Genomic DNA, 26,641 nt, shown 5'->3' on the forward strand with positions numbered 1-26,641 from the left:
AGGTGGAAGTACTACATGACCTTAAGAAGGCAGTTTAGTGGTTATCGGGACGTTTCATTTTTGGTCCTAAATAATCAACACACGTCTGAATAACGTTCATGTTTCAAAAATGTGTATACGTACAGTTGCTATTTGCTCTTCAGTTGACAGCCGAGTTGCCACGGCAAAGAATATAGAGACAACGTTGCTCCAGCTTTCGTAACTTTAAAAAGAGGAAAATCAAATTGATAAGAATCAACGAATGGAAGCAAGATTCCAGGGGTACAGATAAGAAGAATTTCAAAAGTACTTACTATTCGTACATATCGTTATAGTGGTTAATGATGAAATCCAAGGTATGCTCCAAGCCTATTTGATGTGACCCGTACACGGAAGAGAAAACGGTCGAACTATCTTGTGTTCGAATACCATGATCCGTTGATATTCCGTAATGAAGGTAGCTGCAAATGGTTTGCATGAATTTGACTTTGAAACTGTTCAATCAAAATTGAGGAAAGACACCAATTATAATTTTCAAAACTCTTTCTCATATTGGTCACTGACGCAGATTGTTTTTAACTTCGCTCATTGCGTCTACGTGGTGCTAAAAATATTGCTAGGTAAGCGAACTAAAATGACGTTGTATGTCATTGATAGTCTTATCGATTACAGTGGGATGATCAAGATGTTGATCACGTAAGTTCATGCGATAGTCAATTTATAATTGCTGTTGCTACTATCGCTATCTTGTTACTATATTGTTATCATAACCATGAACACCATTTTTCGTTCCTACGATAACGATGAACAGAATGAACGATGAGATTAGTTAAGAATAGGGTGACTTATTATGAGTCTATATTCGCATAAAAAATAAGAAAGAAATTTGAAATTATACTGTCCCTTACTTGGATAAAATAGTTGTGTTGGTGGTACATCCAAGGGCGTTTAAAATGACAACTTGTTCGGACCCGAAGTTTGTAGTTCCGTATTGTTCCCACAGGAAATCCCAGTCTTCGTAAGTTCCATACTTAAGGGCTGTGCAATAAACAGCTGGTCGAATGTTTGGAGTTATCCTAAAATAAACATACACAACATTGTAAATCGATCAAAAGACATTTTGTATATTCTCTGTCAATTTCTACAATTCCGTGCCTATATTTTTCCTTATTTTTCTCCGTAAAGGTCATGTAATACTTCTACCTTTGTTGACCGAGCAAACTCACCCTTTTACTATATCTGAATATTTCTCATAGTTATGAAGCACAGACGTACACCTTACACAACAACATCACGTAATGCAATGCACTTAAAACTTCAACTTAGTACAATACATTATACAGATCTATATACTCATAATTCAAACGTAGAAATACGTAACGGATTTTTGGTACATTCTATATATGCTAAGCTTGAAATATTACACCACTTACGAGAAGGGATATGCTTATCTCTGGATAAATCATTGGAAAACAATTTTTTTCTAAAACTGCATTTGGAAGGTGAACTTGATTTTTGAAAGTTGAAATTATAGAAACTCTAAATATTTTTTCAGTTGTATTTTTTTTATCCTCGAGTTTCTTTTCACCAGGGATGACTTTATATGACCTGATATGTACATATATACCATGATATTCTGATAGATTTCTACATTAGAAATTATTTCACCGGAATATGCAAAATCATAAAAAGTTTTTCATCAAAAACTATTATCAAATTAAATAGATATCAAAATGCAATATATGAAAATATTTTCTGATATAGACATATTCGAGAATATCAGAATATATATCAAGTCCGATATGGCACTATGTATGCATACATAATATTTACATATAATTTCCAGATATGACCATATATGGGCTTATCAGAAATTTTTTTCATGAGTATGCTTCACAAATTCCAACGCGCATCCCAGTCGAGTATGTAGTTCATTGGGTTGCTATAAGTTTTGGTCAAATTCATATTTTTTCTACTTTATGTATAATACATATGTACTACTGTTTGTAACTGCGTTCTTACGAAGAATTTTCCCGGTCACAATTTTTTGAATTGTTCTGAATTTCATTTCTTAACGCTCTCGAAGGTATACTCTCAAAGGATACTTACCACTGTGAGTTGTCGTTGCGCCAATTGGCAAACAGAGTTTTCGCTTGGTCGATACAGCCCGTGTGACCGTAATTGCAAGCAGAAGTTGCGATCAGATGTCTGTTCAGTTCATTCAGTTGACCTTCCCCATCAACGTCGCTCAAGCCAACATGTTCGTAAACGTTGTCTATAAGATCCAAAACGTATTCGTCGAAGAGCTCTTTACTACTTTGCCCTGTGAAACGTCGGTTCAAAAATGCAAGCCCGTTGAAAAATGCTCTCCAGGGAAGATGGTTGGTTTCCTGCTTCAAGTACAAAGTCGCTTCTAGCGCGAGACTGTACTCCACGTAACCGGATCGCGCCAAATTTAGAAGGTCATCAATAATCTGTGCCCGATTTAACTCGTGTATTTTTTCAAATTCACTGCTTTTCAGGGTTGAAATTATCCGCGACCATGAATCTTCATCGTAGTTCACGCGATAATAGCCAACTTCTTGGACGTTCAAGATGAACCATTCCTCTGCAATTCCCAAGTTTATGGATGTAGAACTTTCACCAAACCAAAGTTTGGGCGAGGTTGTTTCAAAGTCTGCATTGGACTCGGTGGTGTATGTGACCGGTATCCAAAAAGTATAGTTGGTAACCGAGGTCGAAGTTCGATTAAGTAAGAATCTTTCCTGTGAAAGAAAAAATATTCAACAATATCTTACAATTAGATGGAAAGAAACCCCACAGAAATAGCTAAGGGTCACATGTATAGATATATGTAGCTGTTTTGATCAGTGCGAAAGCTTCGAGATGAATTTTTATCGTTTCTAGTTTGCAAAGGACTACAATGACGCCTTTATGACTTTGGTGGTAAAAGAACAATAAATCAAAATACACCCCGTACCTGCGTGAGAGTAACAACACCAGACGAAAGACTCGCATTGACAACTGGGTATCCAGACTGTGTCACCCAACTGTCCATTAAAGTTTTGACCGTCTGGCCCACCTCATCAAGTGTACCGTTTTGGTCCACTTGGGTCTGAATGGCAGCCCAAAGTTTATCGGGATTCGACGTGCTATACTGATTTTCTTCAAGGTAATTGTGCAGGGCGTCAGCAAAGAGTGTCGCACCAAAACTGTTCTGCATCATCCGGATAACACTAGCGGCTGTATTAACAAACAGAATTAGAAAATCGAGAGAGCTTACCCCAAGTAAGGCTTGAGTGAAATTGTATGAGCTGCATGGTCCAAATAGATGAAATTGGAAGTGCTGCTGATCACTGCTTGTTCTGGCAGAGGATTGGAAATTCGAAAGTTTTCGCGCACCGTCACTAAGTAACGCTGCCAGCTCTTGACGATGGACGTTATTTTTTGTAAGGGTTCTTGATCTATTCGGACTAGGCAGCTCGTACAATTTTCTTCTAGCTTCACTACAGGGCATACATTTACGATTACTATAAGGCTTTTTCCGAAGTTTTGAGCCCATCCCCCTCCCGCCCCACAGGCATGAAATCTTTAGTTTTTTTTTCAATTTGTGGATCGTCTGATTGTACTTCTGTGCCTCGTTCTCCAGATCACACTGGTAGATGTTTAAAGTAAGTCACGATTTGTTCGTTTATGTTTTTCAGTATGGCACTTGAAACTTTACTGTTCGCTCAGTCCGTTGCTTTTATACATGCTTGGATATTTTCGTTTATTTTGTGTGCCATACCTTAGATATATAGTATAAACAATTAGTTGTAACATAGCGTTTTAATGTTAACTCACAAAATTTCCTCTGGTTGTTTTAATTCACTCTGGGATTTTGCATCAGATTTGATGTTCGGAAATCATTATGTTTGGTATTGTAATTTTGAACAGCGTTTGAAGTCTCTGCGCTATTGTTAAGGATAGAAGTGTCACCAGCTTTTTTATTCATCGTTCCGAATCTGGATCATAGAAACCAGGGCTGTGTTGACCAGTTTATGCTAACGACAATTCCCTTGGCTTTAACTAGTAGAATTTTCCTCGGGACTCTTAGAATGAGTCAAAATGGGGGGAAAGCGTAAGAATTTCGGTTCTTCTAGCTAATGGTAAAGTTATCTACTGCTAACGACTCCGGATCTCTTTGCCACCAGAATAACTTTTTGCATTTTTCGTTCACGCTTGATGCAAACAGGTCAAAAAGCGAGTGTGCTAGTTTTCATTCTGTTTCGGGTGTAGTGGCAGAATGCAAGCTTCTGCATCTGCTTGTATTTTCTTTCGTATTTATGTATCAAGCAAACACCCATATTTGCCGAAGTTCATATCTATTGTAGATATCTACAAAGATCATGAAGCCTTGGGTGCTGAGTACCTTCCAGTTCATTTATCTACAAGACGGCCTTAGTGTTATCGATTCGCAGCACCATTCCGCAAGTGTTACATTTTTTTCCAAAGATCTTGAGCCCTTGAAAACTGTTTTTACTTCTAGAAAATTAATGGAGGAAAAATCGTCTTGGCAGTACACGCCCTATACCGTAAGGGATTCATCTGTGAATATCTCCAGCACGTAGCATTTTCTCCAATAGGTTTGTTTTTAATGTCTTCCGTATGACTTGGTCGTAAGCTTCAAGATATTCGACTGAGAGGTTTGGCTTTCTAGGCGGTATTTTTTGGAGTACTGTTTCAGTGAAAAGTATTCAATATCCCTTTACGATTTTAAGAGCTGAGGATCAGTCGTAATCTCTTTCCAAGCGTCCAAAAAAATTGTACTCTGCCGGCCAGTTGCTTACCTCTGTTTCCTCGTGTAGCTCGGTTTAAGCCGGTAATGCATGCGTGTAATGTCGGTAAAAAATGTCGCCAAAATGAGATTTTGGTGTTGTTCGTAATCGAAAACCAGATCAGCTGCCATTTCGTCATTTCACCATCAAATCTCATGGGACTGGGCTCAAAATGTGTGTTTCATCACCGCCGAGTGGCATCATACCAGATAGTTCGATCCATTCAGTGCAACTGTGAAAATTTAGCCAATTTCTGTGGGTGGTAACCAATCTGTAAAATTTTTATCAAAAATTTGAAAAAGTAAAAAGACGCTCCACTTTTTGCCAAAATAAGGCATTAACTGCCCAAGGTTCACTCTGATCGCTCAAGCGGTATAGAAGTTTTGCATCCCCGCGTTTTCGAGGTGTACAACGCGTCTTTATAAGCACCATAATGGTTTTTTCCAAGTCTTTGGCAGCTTCCAAGTCACTCCGAAAATTTTTGGCCGTAAAGCAACGTGTCAACTTCTGCATATCATGCGATATTCATGACTAGCTAATTCAGACATGGGGTTATGAAAGACCTCCTTGTCGTAGAGATCTAGTGGTGAAGATCAGAGAGTATCCTGCCCGCATAACGTATAAGCTCAAAAATCATGGTTACCGTTGGGGATATGTTTTCTTCGGTAATCAAGTGAGTAAGGGTCGGGCCCCTGGGTTCCTCGATGAGCCACCGTCACGTAACGGTCGAGTGTCTTCTCGAATCTCCTTCTACAGTCGCCTTGTTTCTCGGCTTAAAACATTTTTTCTGGAACTCTTAGATCGGTTCTTCTAGTCTCGATGGCGTGTGGAGTCCAGGTTCGAACTTATAATAGCTGTATGCTCCCCTTTGTTTCAAATTTCGTGTACAGTCGTAGATTGATTATTTCAGGTTAAAAACGGATGTGACGTGGAATGCACATCGAGGCGTAATGGCGAACTAAGAACAGGCAGCGCCACTCAGTGGCGGCACACGTAAGCTTTAGATTTCAAAATCTAGTGACGAAACAGACAAGCCGCACTACCAGTTTGATCTATTCGGAAGAGGCGGAGAAGTACAATTGGTAGCACCCCATGCGTGATAAATTATTATTTTCAATTCAGCCGCCGTAAGCCTGTATTATGTATTCGATAATTGTTAAGAAAAATATATGTGGTGTGATTGCTGGTGTTTGGATAATTTGGTTGCAACTTTACATTTTGCGTAAGCGATTGTATCGAAGCCACTGCTGATTTCGCTTGGGGTTGAAACATCGCTATTCATTGCACGGATAGAGGCTGATGCATCAGTTTCCATAGCACTATGAAGTCCATAGACAACAAACTGCTGTAGCAGTTTTCCTTCGGGCTCAACCTGTGCCAACACAAATTAATGTGAGTGCCAAAAACCAATTTGATATCGGTAGATATAAATGGCTTGCATAATTACAATTAAACTTTCATGCAAGGTTAGTTCGTTCAATCATTTAATTGGATCTCAGTTGGCAGTAATGAGGAGAGTTCGTATTTAATTTCGTATCATTTTGAACGTAATACAAACTGGTTTGAGCTTGGACACATTATTCTATCTAAACGTGAAATGTGTATCAAAATTCATTCTCGAAGCTGAATGTTTGAAGAGTCATTTAGAAACAATAAAATCAAAATCAGGTATGCCGAATTTCTTTATTATTGCGTACTGCCAGCTAGTTATTACTCTCTGCCTCTTTATCTGCAATGTAAATTTACTATTAAGATTGAAACTTACCGCTTCGCCAACGAAAAATTGATAGTACTGAGCGAACCCTTCATTAAGCCAAGTGTAATCCCACCATTCACAAGTGACTAAGTTTCCAAACCACATGTGTACAAGTTCATGTGCGACGATGGTGGTGATGTATTTCTTGTACGTTGATGAAGTGACGTTATCGTTCGACAGTAGACCGTATTCCCTGGAGAGAGAACACCTCGTAATTAATTATAGCGTGACAAGATAACGGAGCTGAAAACTGTAGACCACCATACTGACCTGTAGGTAACAAGTCCCCAGTTTTCCATAGCACCAGCAGAAAAGTCCGGGATAGCTGCCATGTCCATTTTGGTCAATGGATAAGCTACGTCAGTATATTCAGCGAGGAAGTCTAATATCTCCTGCCCTACTGACAACGCATATTCACCGTGCTCTATGGCGTTTGGTCGTGCCCAAACTCTGAAATCCTGGTTTTCGTTTTCTATTGACTCGAAGTCAGATACGATAAAGGCAATCAGGTAAGATGACATCGTCACGGTTTGTTCAAACGAATCCCAAGTACGGTTAGCGGTCCTAGAAAAGGGATCAACGTTTTAATTTACAAATGTGTGTTAATTATAATTATGTTGAATAAGAATAAACATTGAAGATTTTAGAATTTTTCGATTAGAAAAATCAACGCAAGACCACGGGAATTGAACCCGGGATCAGCAGAAGCCTATCCGTGAACTTATTTCCACTAGACCACCAGGCGTCCCCGTCATCGTCACGTTAGCCTCTCTCATCTACTCTGTTTCTCTCTGTTATTGTTCTTCTCATGATAATATTGAGCTGATATTACTGAATTGAACAACCCTACCTTCCAAGCAATATATAGGTGCATACGACTTTGCCTAGCGCGAATGAGTTCGTTTGTTAAGAATCAGAATTCGTTACTAACAAATGTTTATAAGTTTAGTAGATGATTACTGATACGATGAAACTAATATCGCATGATTTGCATACTCACGTGGATGTTACAGATTGGCTCCAAGGCGTGTTGCTAATCGAATGATAACCGTCGGGCGTTTCGATATTCACTGTGAATTTGGCTTTGAATGATGGCTCATCAAAGCATGGGAAGGCACGCCGTGCGTGAGTAGGCTGGAACTGGGTTGTTGCTATCCAGCTAATCATTATAAATTGAACAATTAATCATCGAGACTGTTCGAAATGAGATCGTATCGCGAAACACCTAATATCAAATTTTATGTAAATATACCTACTTCAATATCGTTTACATGCCAAGAATAATGAAAATGAATCAATAAATAGCCGTAAAATTGAATTTTAGGATGCCAATAATTGTTTATGTAATATGTTGAAAATGAGTGGTTGATTACTTGATTTGCTAGAGAGACAAAAAGATATTAATATAATTTCTATATAGTAGTAGCGACTTACTGTGTCGTTCCATCTTCAGCCGTGTACGAACTGCGGTAGAATCCTTTCATTTCGTTGTTCAGGATTCCAGTGTATGCAATGTATACAGTAATAGAGGTGCCTGTCGAGAAAGTGGTGTCAAAAGAAAGAGTAAGCTTGTGGGTAACTGAGTCGTACTTAGTACTGGAAACCGTCAGAAGATTTATCGCGTTTTCATATACGACTATTTCCTGGATTGTCAGTTCGAAGGCATGCAAAACGATCTCGGCAGTCTCACTAACAACGTTCATGGCAATCTGAACCTCTCCGGAGAATGTAAAGTTGTCTATTTCTAAATATGGTGTCAGATATATGTCGTACGACTCGGGTAGGATGTTAGTTGGGAGACGATAGTTTACGGATGTACTCTCTTCGGCGTACGTTTTGGACAGCCATTCGATTATCTCCGGCGAATAGTCTTCGAACCATTCTAGTTCAAAGTTTGCCAAATTTAGATACGAGTTAAGAGAAGAAGATATTGAAGAGAGATTTCCGCTATTATTTTCAATGAACAGTTCGAATTTGTCGACGAGTTCTTGTGTGGATAACCGGGTACCAACTCCCGATAGTATTGATGCGATGCTGCTGTAACTGGCATAGCTGCAATAACAGATAGCAAATGTAACTAATTCATACAGGTTGAGCACTTAGCTTTCAAGTGCAGTAGCAATCTAAATATGACAAATTACTTACTATTCGTACATTTCTGCGTAATGGTCTTCGACAAAGTCGAGAACATATTCAGCTCCAATCAGACCAGCGCCGTAAACCGAAGAAAATACAGTTGAGCTGTCCTGCGAGCGAATTCCACTCTCGGCGAAATCAGTAATTGCATATGTCAGGTAACTTTAGAAAGAATAAAACCAAACTCAAATTTTGATACTTCGCATTTCAAGAGAGTACTGTGTCAAATGAGCGTAGAGATATGTAATCATATGCAAGTGAATAGCTATTTATGTGGCATGCCCGTAAACCGCCTGTTTTTTTTAGCAAGGATAAAGATTTCAGGACGAGCTGAAAGTGAGCGGGAAGCGAGCCGAAAGCGAGTGCTGAAATTATCCGAGCCAAAAAACAGTTGACGGGCATGCCACACAATATTTTTTACGGTATGGGCATTGAAAAGTAAAACGAAGAGTGAGGTTATGTCGCGATCTGTTCGACGAAGCTACTTTATTCGTCAGTTTGGGATGCGCACTTCGAACTGCGCATTAAAACTGCGGAATAAAGACTTTATCCCGCAACTTTGTTCGCTGCCGTATAAAGCATCACTTTTCGAACGAAAACTGCCACAAAAAGTGGATTTTTCAATGCCCATGCCGTAAAAATGAATCTATACGTAGCAAACAATGCCAAATCAAATCGTGGAAAAATCTACAAAGAGCTAAACTCTTACTCGTGAAGAATAGTTGTATTTTCCGAACATCCAAGAGCATCTAGAATGACAAGGTTTTCCGTGGCGACGTTAGACGCTTGGTACTGCTTCCACAAAAATTCCCAATCTTCTGATGTTCCATGTTTGATGGCAGTGCAGTAAACAGCAGTTCTTTGATTTACAGGGATACTGCAATAGAGCGATGTGGTAGTTACTGCACATATTTATTTTGGTGACATGCTAGGGTACGAAAAAAGTATTACGTTGCAGAGGAATTGGCTCTCCAAGCCGCAAACAATTCCTGCGATGTGCTTATGCAGCCGTCGTGTCCAAAGCTACAAGCCCAACTAAGAACATATCGCCTCAGAAGAGTATTGAAGTAATCTTCTCCGTCAACGTCACTGAATCCAAGATTTTCGTATGCTGTGTCCAAAATTGCGAGGATGTGTTGCTGAAAAATGATTCTTTCTTATAAGTATTCTAATCCTGTACTGCATGCAAGTGAAACTTAAAGTATACCTTGTATAAATCGTAAGAATCTGTGCCTGCGAATCGTCGATTCAGGTAAGTTAAACCATTGAACGCAGCTCTCCATGGTAAATAATTAGTCTCTCGCTTTAAATACTGCGTTGCCTCAAGTAAAATTTCGTACTCGACGTATCCCATTCTGGCAAGATTGCAGAGGTCATCAATTATTGAGGCACGGTTTAGCTCGTGTATTATCGTAGTTTCTTCAGTTTTCAAAGCATTTATAATACGCAGCCAAGATTGCGTGTCATAGTTAACGCGGTAGTAGCCTGCAAATTAATTAACGCACTATAAATTATTGGGCCCAAAATATGGGCGTGTCTCGGACATAGAGATATGTACAGAAGAGTAAACGTCCCGTAGCAGAGTTGAATCATTTCTCTGAAGGACAGAAGATAATAATTCTCCCGTCCTTTCTATCGCGCTCACCCATTCGTGGCCCCAACTCCAGGGAAAAAGCGTTAAAGAGGATGGGAGAATTGTTTTTTCATCTTCTGTCCTTCAGAGAACTGATTCAACTCCGCTCATGGAACGTTAACTCTATTCTATATACCTCTATGATCTCAGACAATACAGCATTATACTGTGTTATTATTTGATCGTTTGGGGTGGATTATGTGAACATAAATACACAAAAAACTGTGCAATACGAATTCTTTTCAGTAGGAACCATGACATTTAGCAATGTGTCTAGTAAAGAGTGTATCAAAATCATAATTCATAATCATCCAAGCATGTACTGATAGTTATGCTACTACTCATCCAGAATCCTCTTTGAAAAACATCTCCAACAAAACTCTATCCAAAACTCTTTTCAATGTAATCATGTAGCAGACTTGCCAAATACCAACAGATAAATTATTCAACTTAAAGTTGGCAACAAGACCGTAATTGTACGTTTGAAGTATGGTAGTGACTGTTAATAAGTCAAATATCAAATCTGGGCCAATCGTATAACTACAAATGTTCTCAAAAACGTCAAGATCAATATAATGTCAAAACAAAAATTGAATATCACCTAGAAGTTGGCGTTGTGAATGTAATAGAAGGGGAAAATCTAATAATTGTCGAAATTTCAAAGGTTCACTTGACTATTTTTCGATGACGACAAGTTAGTTAACAGTTGACTTGTACACTATTGACCGTCAATTGACAACCCAATACACATTCGTTAGCGTACGGCTGACGCGGAGTTAACTATTGACTTTATTTTCTGCCGACAAAGAGTCAAATGTGAGTCCACCATGTGCTACTTGGGTGGTCTACTCTGCAAGATACCTATGCTGTAGGTTAAAGAATTCACAAGAGATGTAATTGGTAATATACATGACATACCTGACTCTTGAAGGTTGAAAATAATCCACTCGTTGGTTCCATTATTCACTGTAATGTTTGAGCTTTGTGCACTCAGCCAGTACGTTGGGGTTGTATTGGTGAATTGAGGATCACTTTGAGTCGTCCACGTTACAGGTATCCACCATGTTTGTTCAGTGCTAGCGTTAGCAGTGTTTCTTAAGAGGAATTTTTCCTGGGAAAGCGTAGCAGTACCGGCTGCAATCGTAACGTTAAGAACCGGGTAACCGGCTTGGTTAACCCACGTGTCCATGATGGTTTTTACACTAGCGTCAAGTTCCAAACTTGTAGCGTTCACTTGACCTTGGAAGGCTTCCCAAAGGTGTTCGGGTGTAGCGTAGGTGTATTGCCTGATCGAATCGTTTTCATGATTAGCAAAGTATATATCGTCGGGTTTCGTACTTTCATTAAGAGTGTACACTGTGTGAAGAGATATCAATGATAATTGGGGAAGCTGAGGCAAAACTTACCGGGCCTCCAGGTAATCGTGCAGAGCATTGTGGAACAGCACTCCACCAAAACTCTTGTCCATCATACGAATGACACTGCCTGCTTTAGCGTAAGAGATGGAATCAAAGATGCTGCGAATTTGAGTGGGACTGTATACATCATAGCTCATAGCATGAGTCGATGTTAGGCTGTCAGCGGCAAACACGACTTGATGTTGTTCCACAACAAACTGAGACTGTAAGCCCCACGTTGTTTCAACCTGGGATTGACAAGAGATATTTTTCCATGAAAAAATGTCACAATTGGCAATAAAAGTTACGTGTTATAGAAAGTAATGTAGTGCTCATTCAGGCTGACTTGTGTCGGTCAAAACTTACACCCGATGTGGCGTGGTACTGATAGTATCTGGCAAATCCTTCGTTCAGCCACAAGTACTTCCACCATTCAGGGCTGACGAGATTACCAAACCATTGATGTGTCACTTCGTGGGCGATAACGTTGGCGATAACCTGTTTGTCCGGGGTCGACGTGTGCTCATCGTCAACTAGCATCCGCGTTTCCCTATAGGTAAGAAGTCCCCAGTTCTCCATAGCGCCAGACGTAAAGTCTGGTAGAGCTGCCATGTCGAGTTTTGGTAATTGGTACTCGTGATCGATCAGGTTTTCTAAAAGAGTAACCAGTGGTGGCCCAATGGACAACGCGTAAGCTGCTTGGTCGATAGCGTTCGGCCTTGCCCAAACGCTGAAGTTTGCAGTTTCGTTCGTGAGGCTTGTGAAGTCGGAGACGATCACGGCGAGCAAATATGTCGACATGGTCACAGTTTGTTCAAAGGTATCCCAAACGCGACCGTCACTGTGTAAACATTTCGTTATAACATCTGTATCTAAATACATCACAAGAAATTTAATTTTTTCCCCACCATTTTGAATTTGATATTTTTTACCTCAGATCTGAATATGATATCAACAAAATCCTACGGGAGTACTAGCTGGGCCAACATTGAATTCATGGATTTAGAAATAAAATGGGATGTTTGGGATGTTATTGAGAATTTTGAAATAATTCTTACACAGCGCTCGAGGAGAAGTTTAGCGGCATGTTACTGATGACATTATAGTCTTCTGGTCTATTTACGTGGACAATGAATTTGGCCTTAAGTGCTGGTTCATCAAAGCAGGGGAACATTTTCCTGGCTCCAGTGGGTTCCAAATGAGTTGCTGCGAGCCACCTGTCATTAAATTTTAGTTTCATCATCCTTGCGTGAAAACTATGCTGTGTGTTAGAGTATTGTTGTCGTTATCAGTATAATAAAAACCATTTCTCCCTTTATCACTCACCTAGTTTCACCATCGTCGTTAATGTACGAACTTCTATAAAATCCACGCATCACTGTATTCAGGATACCCGTGTACACTACGTTGATATGAACAACAGAACCAGCAGTAAGCGTAGAGTTGAGTTCTATGGTGAGGAAGTGATACGTTGAGACGTAAGTGACGTTAACTATTGCAACCTCGATGCCATTGCTAGTTACAGTAATTTCATCCCATGTGATTTCATCAGTATGAAGAACTATTGTGTTTGTCGGTGTAGCTACATTCGTTTCAATGTCCACGATGCCATCGAAAGTGAAGTTTCCCCCCAGGTATGGCGTGACACGTATCTCGTAGCTTTGTGGAATTATATTTGTTGGAAGTCTGTAGTCTGTCGTCGCGCTCGTATCTTCATCTTCATACAATGCAGATAGCCAGCTTATTATGGCTGGTGAGTTATCATTGTACCAGTTTAACTCGTAGTTAGCCAAGGTCAGGTAGGATTCGAGAGAAGATGCGATTGAGCTGAGATTCTGTCCGTGGTTTTCTATCACGAGTTCGAATTTATCGATCAGCTCCTGCGTCGATAGCCTAAGAGTGATCCCTGACAGGATAGAAGATACACTGCTATACCCTTGGTAGCTATAAAACTTTATTAATGAGCACTCAAATATTCTTAGGTATCCCCAAGTCCACACTTACGTAATTATTAAAGAATTTCAAAAATAAATACTTACTACTCATACATTATTCCATAATTTTCTGAGACATAATCAAGTGCAACTTCAGCGCCGAATAAACCTGCACCATAAACGGCAGCAAACACAGACGTACTATCTTGGCGACGGACTCCGTTGCTAGCGAAACCGGTCGTCGCATAGCTAAGGTATCTGAAATAATAAAGTGACAAAATAAGCATTATATTCGTTTTTGCTCTAGTAGCATGTTTTGTTTCAGCTCACTTGTTGAGGATGGTTTTATTTTGGCTACAACCAAGTGCAGTTAGAATTACAGTTTGTTCTGCAGCAACGTTAGAGTTTAAATATGCCTCATAGAGATACTCCCAGTCGTCTGACGAGCCGTATTTAATCGCCGCGCAATACACTGCAGGTCTCTGATTCTTGGGAACTCTGAAAAGGAATGATACGAAGCCTGAATCTATTGTCATCCTAGACATAAAATACGAGCGTTATAGAATTTGTAAAAATTCGTTAATATTGAGTAGGTAATCATTAAATGAAAGCCTTTAATTTCGAGAGCGGCAATTCTAAATTTGGATGCATAAGAGTCTGCATGATTGAAAATGGATCCAGTTGTTAATTGGTTTCTGTGCAGAACATTTATTCTGTAGATGCGAATGCAACTGAAAAACTATCGTCTGACAAAAATCAAGTAAATACAACTATTCGACTTACAAATTTGATGAATTGGCTTTCCACGCAGCGAAGTATTCAAGGGACTTAGATATACATTCGGCATGGCCGAAGTCACACGCCCAGCTATTAACTTCGCTTCGCAACAGGACTGTGAATCGATCATCTCCATCTTGATCCTCGAATCCGAGTTCGTTGTAAATATTTTCAATTAAAGCCAGCATGTGCGTCTACAATTATACGGTGGGTGGGTTTAGTGATGAAAAACTTGCACGACTATGAAATTACAACTGATTGCGAAAAATGGGAACATAATTTATGATTAGCTTGTACATAAATTTGTAAAGTCAAAAATGTGATGCATGACATGTAACTAACATTGTACAACGATTCACCGTTCTGGCCAGCGAAACGTCGGTTGAGGTAAACAAGCGAGGTGAACGCGGCTTTAAACGGTAAATAATTAGTCTCTTGACTGAGATACTGCAACCCATCCAGTGCGGTTTCGTAATCCAAGTAACCAGCTCTTGCAAGGTGAAGCAAATCATCCACAATCGCAGCCCGATTCAACTCATGGATCTCCTCAAAATCCGAGCTCTTCAAATACGCAATGATGCGCGCCCATGAATCACTGTCATAATTGACGCGATAGTATCCTGGTATTGAGGGAAATTTTATATTAGAACTTCGTGTATTTTTTGAGGTGATTTCAATTCATATCTTTTCCATTCAAGCGCGATAAATACCATGATAACTGCTTTCAAGGTTCGACTATGTCCGATTTCAGTTGCATGACAAAAAATTTTCGGTGTTTGATAAATGTATCATTAAACAAACTTAAAACGAAATGAAAATGCATTGGGCTGCAAAAGTTTTTCATTGAATCCAAGAATCACAGAGATTGAATAAACTATGGTCTCAATGTGACTTATCAGACGAAAAATTATATCACGCGTGTCCTTTCATTGTTTGGATTGCAACCCGTGTGATAAAGTGAAGTATCATCGATTTTTTAACAGGGAATTTGAACATGTGCCAGAATGTAAATTCATGGAACGAATTAGGTGGGAACACTAACCAGATTCTTGAACATTGAAAATGGTCCAGTTCGGAGTTCCTTCGGCTATTTTAACAGTCGCAGTTTCATTGCTGAACCAATATTTGGCCGTTGTATTCTCAAAGTTGGGATCACTGCTGGTCACCCAGGTGATTGGCACCCACCACGTGACGTTGGTCACTGAGCTGTTGGTTCTTCTCAACAAAAACCGTTCCTGCGACAGCGTAGCAATCCCGTTAGTAATGGATACATTGATTACCGGAAAGCCTGCCTGTTCGGTCCAAGTCTTGAGAATATCTTCCACGGAACTGCCCAATACCAGTCCATAGATGTCTACTTGCTCTTGTAGCGCTTCCCATAAGTCTTCTGGATCCGCCGTAGAGTATTGCCTGCGAATAGTAACAATGACGATTCAGTGATTGCTGGCTTCGGAGAAGGCGATGAGTCCGTAGCTTTTCTTCTGGCGCGTACCTGGCATCCAGGTAATTGTGTAGTGCTGCGACAAAGGGTTCGGATCCAAGGAAGTTCTCTGTCATACGGACGATGCTAGCACCCTTCGCGTAGGATATAGTCCCGAAATTCGAACTGACCTGAGACGGGGTAGATACGTCGTTGGTCATTGGAATTGCAGATTCCAGAGCATCTGTTGCAAACACGACTTGCAATTGATCAACGACAAACTGCTGATCGAATTTCCACGTTGGCTCGATCTGGGGAATAGAATGTTCAGTGCTCGCATGTAGTCTACTTACAAGGAAAGCATCCGAAGTCGATCTGTGCGATTTGATTTCTTTTGTAATATATTGTACTAGACTAAAACCTGAGCGGTAAGTATTTTTTTTACCTGCCATTAAACACTTTGAGGGGGTGAAGCTACTCTCCAAAGTAAATCATGTCAACGGGCAATCTCGAAGTTTTTTAGTCTACTACATCATATTACAAAAGAAATCAAATCGGAGAGATTGACCTGTAATATCTACCGTGGATACGCATCAAGTCATATTCTGTGAGAAAATTATTAATGAAAATTCACAAGCACTTACCGCTGCTGTGCCGAAGTACTGATAATACCTGGCAAAAGCTTCGCTAAGCCAGACGACGCGCCACCAACTCGGGCTGACCAGATTTCCAAACCACATGTGCAATAATTCGTGACTAATAACAGGTGATGTTCTCTGCTGTGCGGCTACTGAACTATGATCTTCATCATATAGTACTCGTGTTTCTCTATATGTGATCAGGCCCCAGTTTTCCATTGCACCAGCAGAAAAGTCTGGAATCGCCACCATGTCTACCTTGGACAGTTGATATTCATGGCCAAAGAGATTCTCGAAATAGGTCAGCATCTTTGGGCCGAAATCCAAAGCATATTCGGCCTGAGAAATGGCTTCAGGCCTTGTCCATACACTAAAGTTTGCTGTTGTATTAGTCACAACATCGAAATCGGAAACCAGAACCGCTACCAAGTAACTGGACATAGTGAGACTCTGTTCAAATGTATCCCACACGTAGCCATTCCTGCAAAAAGTATCGCGCATGATGAGGTTATTTCTAATCATAAGGGAAACTCGAGTAACGTACTCATCAGCATTTTCACAACTCATTCTTCGTTTCTCTTATCTGAAAACCTCTTCATTTCGCCAGATTAAACAATTTCTCGCACCTCTTGTGCTGACCTGACTATCGCTTCCTATTTCCAAATTAACAATTAACAAATCACCAAGTGCTATTTCATCTCCAAAATCCATGTTCACTTTAAGGGGAGGGTATACTAGTCAATTCATATATGTAATAGAACAGCGAGCCGCTGCTACTTTTCAGAAAGTACAGAGCGCTAAGAAAAGAGCAGCTCGACAACAAGAAGATTGACTCGTTGCCCAGGAAGGTAAGAGCTGCAGGGCCGAACGATTCTATAATCTTTTATAAGTAATTCTAGCCTTACTGTATCCTACTAACGGCACTGAAACGTCACTGACTAATATTAGTCGATCTATATGATTAACATCACCGTAGAAGTGATGTTTTTGTCAAGAAAAACTTTAGTTTAGGTGCTCATGCATTCGAAAAAATATCATGCGATTAAGCGAAAAAATGTATAGGACTGAAAATATGCGTCTCAGTAAGACCTACAACTTTGATCAACACATGCTTCCCCAGAAAACTTATATTTATGAAGATATTTAGCAAGAACAACTTTTTTGTTCCGAAAAAGGTTTCAGAAGTCGGAAAAATTGATTTAAAAATTTTTTTGGGACCTTCTTGTAACATTTTTCACAAATAAGGGCACGGAATTTGCGGTAAGCCGATTCTTTCGAAATAAAACTGGTAGAAATTGTCTGAATATCCGAGTTATTTTTCAGCGGTTTTCTGCGTTACATACGGCGTGAAAAGATGTGGTCGAAAAAAATCACCAGCCCGTTCAAACCTTTCCATTACGTACATGAATTGATAGATGCACCCTCCCCTTAAATACCACAATCACAATTCCTTAACCCTGTTGTTCTTAATCGCGAAAGCGAAATTGAACCCAGTCGCACTGTATTCCTTGATGCTCAGGAATAAAGGACCCTCGAGTCGTTACACTGTTGTTCCGTTTAATCAAGTGTAATTCAAATTTTCCGACTAATTAGTTTTCAAAATATGTCATTGAATTATCGATTGAAAATCGGTTGACTGCCAACAAAGTTTGGAGGGTTCAACTATATCTTACATTTGCTATTAGGAGCGAATAGAAAAGTTGTGATCCATTATGAAGTGTTTCCTGTTGGACATCACTTAATTTTGGCGAAGGCCGGCCAGAGGAAAATAGGAACAAATGCCTGCTGATACCTCCATCTAATACGGATATTCTTTTGGAATGTGCATGGGTTAAGTAACACCTCGTTTAGTGCTACAATAATTACTGACATGGATATTCTATGCTTTGTAGAAACATGGTCCATGAAGCAATTAAGTGACTAAAGAAACTGTAATTGGACTCATGCTTTTTTCAACCAATATAATTTCTTTAAAAACATAGTGTAGATTTGCACAGCAGGCGTTGAAAATCTACTCGTCAGCAACTCGTAGTGAACAATGGAATAATAATCCTACCGTTAATCTCTAATTTGTAGGCTTCAGCTTACCTACGCCAACATGGTCCTCATTTGTGCGGGCTAATGGGCTTTTAGACAAATCAAAAACACACAAATTACACACATACTTACATACACACTTTTCAATTTTGCAATCCCGACTACAGATTCCAAAAAGACCTTCGCTCCATATCTTGCTTGCGTTTTGCACTGTACTACAGCGTTTTTGATATTATCGGTAGATTGAGAATTATTTTCAATTTAGTCAACTGCTCACGGTACCAATCACTGAGATATTAAGAAATTCTAAAGTGCTGAACCACTGTAGTGATGCCAAGTTTGTCATGGGCTTTTAATGTTTTGTGTTTCGTCATTACTTTAGTGTCATTCTTTCAAAATAACCAACCAAGCCTACGAAAGTGTTAGGTAGATTTGTGACATCAAAAGTAGTTTTTGTTTGAACATTGTCTTTGGCAAGTATATTTTGAAACCAAGAGTTCAAGACGAAATTTGAGAATTCAACACTTGAGCAATACATGTCTTGAAAAATATAAAACTTATCACAAAGTGTTACGACCGGCTTGGATAACATTTTGAAGAATAGTGTAAAGAATTCTGGTTCGTCAGGCCCATGAATAGTTTGACTCGAAAATACTAATAATCACTCGGTAGTTCAAAAATTGTTTTGAACATTGAGTATTTTTTAAAATAGATATTGCACTCAAATGATCATCGTTGTTCGACTTTGGTTTTTCTTACATGTTTTGAAAAGATTTATTAATTATGTTTACTTACTCAGATGCAGTTGAATTGGCCAGTGGCATGTTGCTGATGCTGGTATAATTCGTTAGTCTTTGAACGTGGATAGTAAACTTTGCCTTGAAAGATGGCTCGTCAAAGCAAGGGAATGCCTGTCTTGCATACGTAGATTGAAATTGAGTGGCAGCCAGCCATCTGAAAAACAGACCTAGAATTAAACTTCATTCCTCATGCTTTAGTTGAAATAAGAATGCCGTGCAGTGATTTTTTCAGGACTGGCCACAATTTTCTGGGATGGTCATAGTTTCTTACATGAATCTATCCGAGAACCATACTAATCCGTGTGAAATTGGAACAGGCTCGACAGGAACTTATCGTGGCAGAGAAAATGTTTATGTTACAAAGTGCTCGAATACAATACCTTGTTTCACCTTCGGCGTTGATATATGAGCTTCGGTAAAATCCTTGCATATCATCGTCCAGAGTTCCCACGTAAATAATATCAATAACGATGGACGTTCCAGCCGCTAATGCTGTTTCAAGTATAATCGTGTACTTATGGGTAGTCGAGTTGTAAGTCGTGTTTGAAATTACAAGGGATAAGGAGTTCGCCGCCACCGAAACGTTGATTATGGTGATTTCGTAGTACTGCAGTACGATTTTGTTAGTTTGTTTGACGACATCCGCTTCGATCTGTACACTGCCGTTGAATATGAAATTATCCACCTCAAAATTAGGGGCTAGGTGAACTTCATAAGTAGTTGGATAAATTGTCGTTGGTAGACGATAATCATCCGTGGTTTCATACAGCTCGGAGAGCCAGGTAGAAATCACGTCAGCGTGTTCTTTATACCAATTCAGTTCATATTGAGCGAGAGTAAGCTGGGATGACAAGCTACTTGATATCGACGTCAAGTTGTCGGCATGAGTTTCGATAATGCTAGAAAACTGAAACAAACCGAAACAACATTAAATTTGGTTGCTACCCAAAAAAATGACGCAGTTGAAATTTTTACTTCGTGAAGTAGTAAACGAATTCATTTTAGTATACTTTGAAGATATGCTCAATGATGTTAGTCATATACCTTGTCCAGAAGCTCCTGAGTCGATAATCTCTGAGACGCACCGGATAAAATGCTTGAAACGTAGCTTAAACTACCATAGCTAAAACAGAGTAGAAGCAAACGTGATAAACCTGTCATTACTATGACAAAATAATTCTCAATAAAATTTCTGCCATCAATGATATTGTTCAAAGAAAACGCACTAGGATTCAATGTCTCTGTAGCAATCAGCAACAAAGTCCAGCGTTGCGTTTACGCCTTCCAATCCACCGTAAGTGTAGACCGCAGCGTATACCGTCGACATATCCTGAGCTCTGATTCCGCGTTCTTCTTCAAGAAGATAGTGCAGATAGTCGTAAAGAATAGTATAGTTTCTCGAACAGCCGAGTGATTGAAGTATGACTATCTGTTCCGCTGCAACATTTGCCAGAGAATATTGGTTCCAGAGGAAGTACCAGTCCTCTGAGGTACCGTGCTTGATGGCAGTGCAGTACACGGCAGTTCGCTGGTTTGGAGAAACCCTGAATGAAAATAGCACATGTTGAACACGATATAACATGGTGGTTCCAATTCTCGTTAATTTTCATACGAACGTTAGAGTTTGAAAATCGAATCTCTACTCCCTGAACACAGTTCAGGTTCAGTAGTTGACAAATTTCGAAATCATATTCCATGACCAGAGATTGAAGATTAATAATTAAGCCAGTTTCTGCATAGGACCTGAGTTTTCAATATATTTCAGTAGGCCTTTCAAAAGAGAAATACTATTCAAAAAATTTTTTTGTATTCAAAAATATCTTCTTTCCCGAAATAACTCGATCTTATGAATCGAACGTTGATGAAATTTGAACTTTATTAATAGCAGTGCTTTTGAGGAATGTTTCTTCGTAAATCAACTTTGTTTTTCTGTATCGTCATAATACACTTTATGGAAAAAAGTTTCTCACGTGTTGGAAGTGTTTGCCTTATACGCAGCGAAATATTCAAGGGACTTCGAAATGCAATCCTCATGCCCATAGTTGCAGACCCAGTCTAGGATTTGACGGCGGTTAAGCGTGTCCAACCAATCTTCCCCGGTCACGTCGTTGAAGCCAAGTTTATTATAAACGTTATCGATGAGAGTTAGGAGGTGAGTCTATGATTAAGGAATTTGAACAAACATATTTCAATTGGCAATATATCTGTCACTACTGAAAGGCAAATATATTGGCGTACAAATTTAAAAAATATAACTGTAACACAGGATTCTTACCTGAAACAAGTCGTACATGTCATCTTGTCCGAGAAAACGACGATCCAAGTAGTTCAATCCAGTGAAAAATGCCTTCCACGGGACGTAGTTGCTTTCTTGCGCAAGGTACTGCGTTGCGGCCAAAGTAATTTCAAAGCTGACATAGTCGGCTCTGGCGAGATTGAGGAGGTCATCGACAATTTGGGCTCGATTCAGAACGTGGATTGTTTCAAAATCTGCACTATTGAGTAGGTTTATGATCTTTGTCCAAGATTCTACATCATAGTTGACTCTGTAGTAACCAGTCTCCTGAACGTTGAACAAAATCCAGTCTTCTGTTCCGTTGCCCACTTGAATAGTCGCAGTTTCATTACCCAGCCAGTACTTTGTTGATGTGTCGTTGAAGTTCGGCTCACTCGCAGTGATGTAACTTATCGGTACCCACCAGGTCAAGTTGGTTAGAGAGTTTTCGGTTCCCCGTAGTAGGAATCGTTCCTGAGATATCGTGGCGATTCCGGTAGATTGGTTAGTAACGTTCACCGTGACAACGGGGAAACCCGCCTGCAATATCCAGGTATCGAGAACTGTTTTTACAGTCTGATTACCGAAGTTCACGTCATTGATATCAACTTGGTCTTGAATTGCCGCCCAAAGATCGTCCGGTTCGACGTTGCCGTACATACTGTTCAATAGATAACATACATGAACACAGAATTAAGGCACCTTTGCTGGCAAAGAGAAACATTTCAAGCATCGTGATCAAACATACTAAGGAAGAACCGGCTTACTTAGCTTCGATATATTCATGGAGAACTGCATGCCAAACCGATTCCCCTAAAACAGTTTCAATCATCCTGATAATGCTGGCGCCCTTATTGTACGAGATTGTACTGAAGTGATTGGAAATCTCGGTGGGAGTCAACACTGAAGCAACCAATGCATGCGCTGATTCTAAAGCGTCATTGGCAAATACTACTTGATGTTGGTCAACTAAGAACTGATGTTGCAAATTCCATGACGATTCAACCTGCAAGTCATTCTCTAATTCTAGTTTTGCTAAATGAGATTGCCTGCAGATCTAGATAGATATGTCAGGCGCAGAAGAGTCAGAATATTGCTCGATATTTGGTTCGCACTTACACTGTCAGTTGCCAAATATTGAAGCCTTCTGGCAAATCCTTCGTTAAGCCAAGCATAGTCCCACCACTCTAATGTGATAATGTTGCCAAACCACATATGAGCTAATTCGTGAGCCACGACGGTGGCAACTCTCGACTTGGCTGTGGCCGAGGAGTGGTCGGCGTCGTAAAGCATCGCAGTCTCACGATATGTAACCAAGCCCCAATTTTCCATAGCACCCCAAGAGAAGTCCGTTAAAGCTGCCATGTCCATTTTGGCCAGAGGATAGTCATGACCAGTTATTTCCGAGAAGTAAGCCAAAATTGGGGGACCTAGGCTGAGGGCATATTCCGCTTGGGAAATGGCGTTTGGCCTCGCCCACGTGCTAAAATTCCCATCTGAAGTTGTTAAGTTCTCGAAGTCAGATACGAGAATGGCCAAAAGGTAGGTGGACATTATTGGTGTTTCATCAAAGACATCCGTGATACGGCCATTGCTGAGACAAAAACGGGTATAACAATAATTGCGATTATGCTTAAAGGTTCTCGACTGTTATCAAATTTGGTGAATCTGTTTACCTCAGCTCGGAAGCATTAACGATTGGCATGTTGCTGATCGCGTGATATCCTTCCGGTCTGTTAACAAGGATGTTAAATTTTGCCTTGAAGGCCGGCTCATCGAAACATGGAAACGCCTGTCTTGCATAAGTGGGCTGAAACTGAGTGGTGGCGACCCACTTTGTAGTGCCATTGGAATCGGTGTATGAGCTTCTGTAGAATCCGGTCATGTCATCGTTGAGTACACCGACATATAGAATCTTCAGGTATACCGTTGAATTTACTGTTAGAGAGCTTTCTAGTGTGAGTGTTAGGATGTCGGTAACCTCGTTCAAAGCTTGTTCTGTGACATTTATGGTACTCGAGTCTGGTAAGGAAACCTCGATCCAGGTAATGTTCAAGTCCTTCGCATGCAAAATGATAGAGTTCGTCGCTTCAACAACTTTCATCTCGATGTAGACAAACCCATCGAAAGTGAAGTTTCCTTCCTCGATGTAAGGTGCTAGGATGACCGTATAATTCTCAGGTGACAAGGTGGTTGGCAATCGGTACTCCTCATCAGCACGGTCCTGAATTTGTCGGCTTTCAAATTTCGCAGCATGGTCCTCGATGGTGGGATAAGCATGTGTCGAAGCCAGCAACACTGCTACGGCAGCCACTACCGCCTGAGTGGCTCTCATTCTGTAACGATCACACATAAGGTTCATTAGTCCAGCAGACACGCGCTGCTTTTGAATTCAGTTAGACTACGATCGCATCATTCTAACGTAAATTACGTGAGAATTGCTTGGTTACTATTCGACGATGATGGTTCAATACTGTTTTAGTTTACGCAACAATAGGTTTAATTTATGGCATGGGATGACGGAATAATACACACAATATACGGTGGTGCGAGGTTTATCGGTGGATGATGAAGCTTTATTACTATTGTCCGACCACAACGATTATTGGTCAAGCTACGATTTCAATAGACCTTTAATTGACAATTTAAAAATCGTTCATAATAGAAATATCCAGCTAAAGTTGATGTAAGGTGGACTGAAATACTCTGTACATTTGGTGCAATCCAGCGAAACTTGACCTACGTTTGACCTCATAGTTCAAATTCAGTTCTCAATTTTTTTGTCGGAATAGTATTAGCCCACAAGAAGACTTCGAAGTTTTTCAGGTTTTTGAAATGAAAGGTTTGATTTGTAATTTTTTCCAATCTACTTTTTTAAAAACTGATATTTTTCAAGGGGACGTGGCGCAAACAATAAAATTCCAATGAAACAAAATATTGCTGGTAACATTTAAACATGTTCCGGAGCATTTTTTAAACTTGGAAAATTTTCTGGTAACTTTCTAAAACATTTTCAAATGTTAAAATAAATTGAAATAACCCTTTTACGAGACCCGAGACAGATTATTAATTCTATCACGAAATATTAACATTGCGAAAAAAAACATTATTCATAACAGTTTGAATCCCGTAAAAAATTGAGCACTGAATCTGAACAGATGAGATCGAGCGTGAGTCAAAAGTTCAGCTGGAACGCCCCGTACGGAATTTATCTGACTTGTGATTAATGGATCATGTCAGAATGAAATCATTCACTGAGTTTTGTTCTCAGCTGGACGTCGTCTGTAGCGTTAGTAGTTAAAATTACAGCTGAAAGTGCGAAAACAATTGTAATGTCAAATAAGACTTGACAAAATTGCGTACTTTGATGAGAAATGTTGGTTATTCAGTAACAGTTTATTTCCACGTACCTGGGACTAGCGAATTTGGAATCGAACATGGTAAATTCGAGATGATCATCATTGTATTGTTAATATCTTATCTCGTTATTAATACTCTTATCCCTACTGTACGCGTCACGATTCCGACGTAAAAATGATTGAGCGTCAATGATTCTCAAACATGTGAAGTGGACACTTGACTAATCAGATAACGGATGTGTCCAGTTGTAATATCGTACTGTATTACTGCACAATGATATCTAAATCTTACATCTTTTAACGTTCATAACTTTATCCCAATCCATTGACCTTGTAACGTTGTAATACGCAGCCCGCGTCGTTGTGCTTTCCTTAAGCATGTCTGAATTAAAAATTTCACAGAAATGCACTTATTTACGATTTCCTTACTTCATTCTTAATAGCTCTTCACTTATAATATATGCGACTTTATAGTTATTGTCATAAATGATCAGAATAATCTGAGGGGTCAAGCAAATATAGGTTTATTAACTGTGCAATGAAATCCCAACGATAAGATACTACTGTATTTGTATTTTAATATGTGTTGTGAAGCTAACGTAAAATAAAATGTAATTACTCAGAGTTTTATGTTCCGTCATGTATCTTTCAGTTCTGTGTGATAATCTCGTTTTCAACACACTTTTATGATGAATGAAATTAGGGTAAAGAATTAGTCTTATTCTTTTTTTCATTTTCTAACAGTATCCTACAATTGTCCTTCTATTTGAAAATCAATCACCAAAAATATTTTATTATTTGACGATACAGAAATTTATTATTATCCACCGGTACAAGGAACAATCATGTAGCCTGATCTGATTTCATTAAACGTTCGTTCTCAAGTTTATTATTAAGATAATTTCAAAACCGCGTACATATTCTATAATTTAAGAGGCGTATTAAATAAAGCTGTAAATCCCATTACGGAAAAAATAGCATTTAAAGCTGTTTTTTAAATTAAATACATTGAAATGGATTAGTAAAATCATTTTTGAAATTGGAATGTTTCAGATCGATAAACCTTTTCGAACCGAACATTTTATATGAATACTGTCATTTGTAAGCCTTCAAGTCCACACGTGAAATAGTTTGGATTCAGTTGTGCATTCATTAAATTAAATCTACAGCAATTTATGCGCTAAATTTGTCGACCAATTAAAAAAATAATATTTCAAGAAGACTGTTGTGGTTCACAATCCTATTCTTAGCGGTTCTTTAACAGATTTCGCATGAAACACTTAGAAAGAAGCTTCATTTTAGTTATTGGCAAAATTCTTCTGCATTCTAAGTTGACTTATACTAAGCAAGAGTAATAATATACGCAAGAACGGTTACAAGAAAAGGTTTTTCATTCTCTCAGTCCTTTTTTTGATATGTTAAAATAATTATTCACCACCAAGTAACACGACTTTGAAATTTCATGACTTCTCAGAAATATCCTTCTCATTCCAAGCATTGTCTTCATATCTATAATGTTGACACTTGGCCTGAAGGACGCAAGGATGGTGTTCATTACTTTGAAGTGAATATCAGTTCGAGGATATCTATGAGGTTCACCTTACCTGTGTGGTAAAAATCCGACTATTTCATCTGTTTTCCTTCAATCATTTAATATATTACTCTATATATTGGATGCCAGAG

At 39.3% G+C, this 26,641-nt stretch overlaps 1 protein-coding gene across 1 annotated transcript; it reads right to left on the reverse strand.

Annotated features, from left to right (window-relative positions):
- Positions 1-292: 292 nt before the first annotated feature.
- Positions 293-26,641, reverse strand: LOC124406089 (putative aminopeptidase-2). The gene is made up of 35 exons (XM_046881454.1): positions 26,563-26,641; positions 23,276-23,935; positions 22,719-23,193; positions 22,367-22,605; positions 21,600-22,260; positions 21,295-21,482; positions 20,551-20,868; positions 20,369-20,447; positions 19,705-20,231; positions 19,320-19,478; positions 16,494-16,968; positions 15,922-16,160; positions 15,472-15,839; positions 14,772-15,049; positions 14,436-14,623; positions 13,983-14,150; positions 13,758-13,910; positions 13,045-13,662; positions 12,777-12,935; positions 12,085-12,559; positions 11,728-11,966; positions 11,240-11,607; positions 9,896-10,173; positions 9,640-9,827; positions 9,398-9,565; positions 8,698-8,850; positions 7,987-8,604; positions 7,553-7,711; positions 6,823-7,116; positions 6,562-6,745; positions 6,012-6,168; positions 2,960-3,222; positions 2,089-2,744; positions 888-1,055; positions 293-440 (listed from the first exon to the last, which is right to left on the reverse strand). The coding sequence occupies exons 2-35, from the start codon at positions 23,932-23,934 to the stop codon at positions 293-295; spliced, it is 10,467 nt and encodes a 3,488-aa protein (XP_046737410.1). The 5' UTR covers position 23,935; positions 26,563-26,641.

This window comes from Diprion similis, chromosome 1, assembly GCF_021155765.1.
Source record: "Diprion similis isolate iyDipSimi1 chromosome 1, iyDipSimi1.1, whole genome shotgun sequence".
In the NCBI taxonomy this organism is placed as follows: Eukaryota; Metazoa; Arthropoda; class Insecta; order Hymenoptera; family Diprionidae; genus Diprion; species Diprion similis.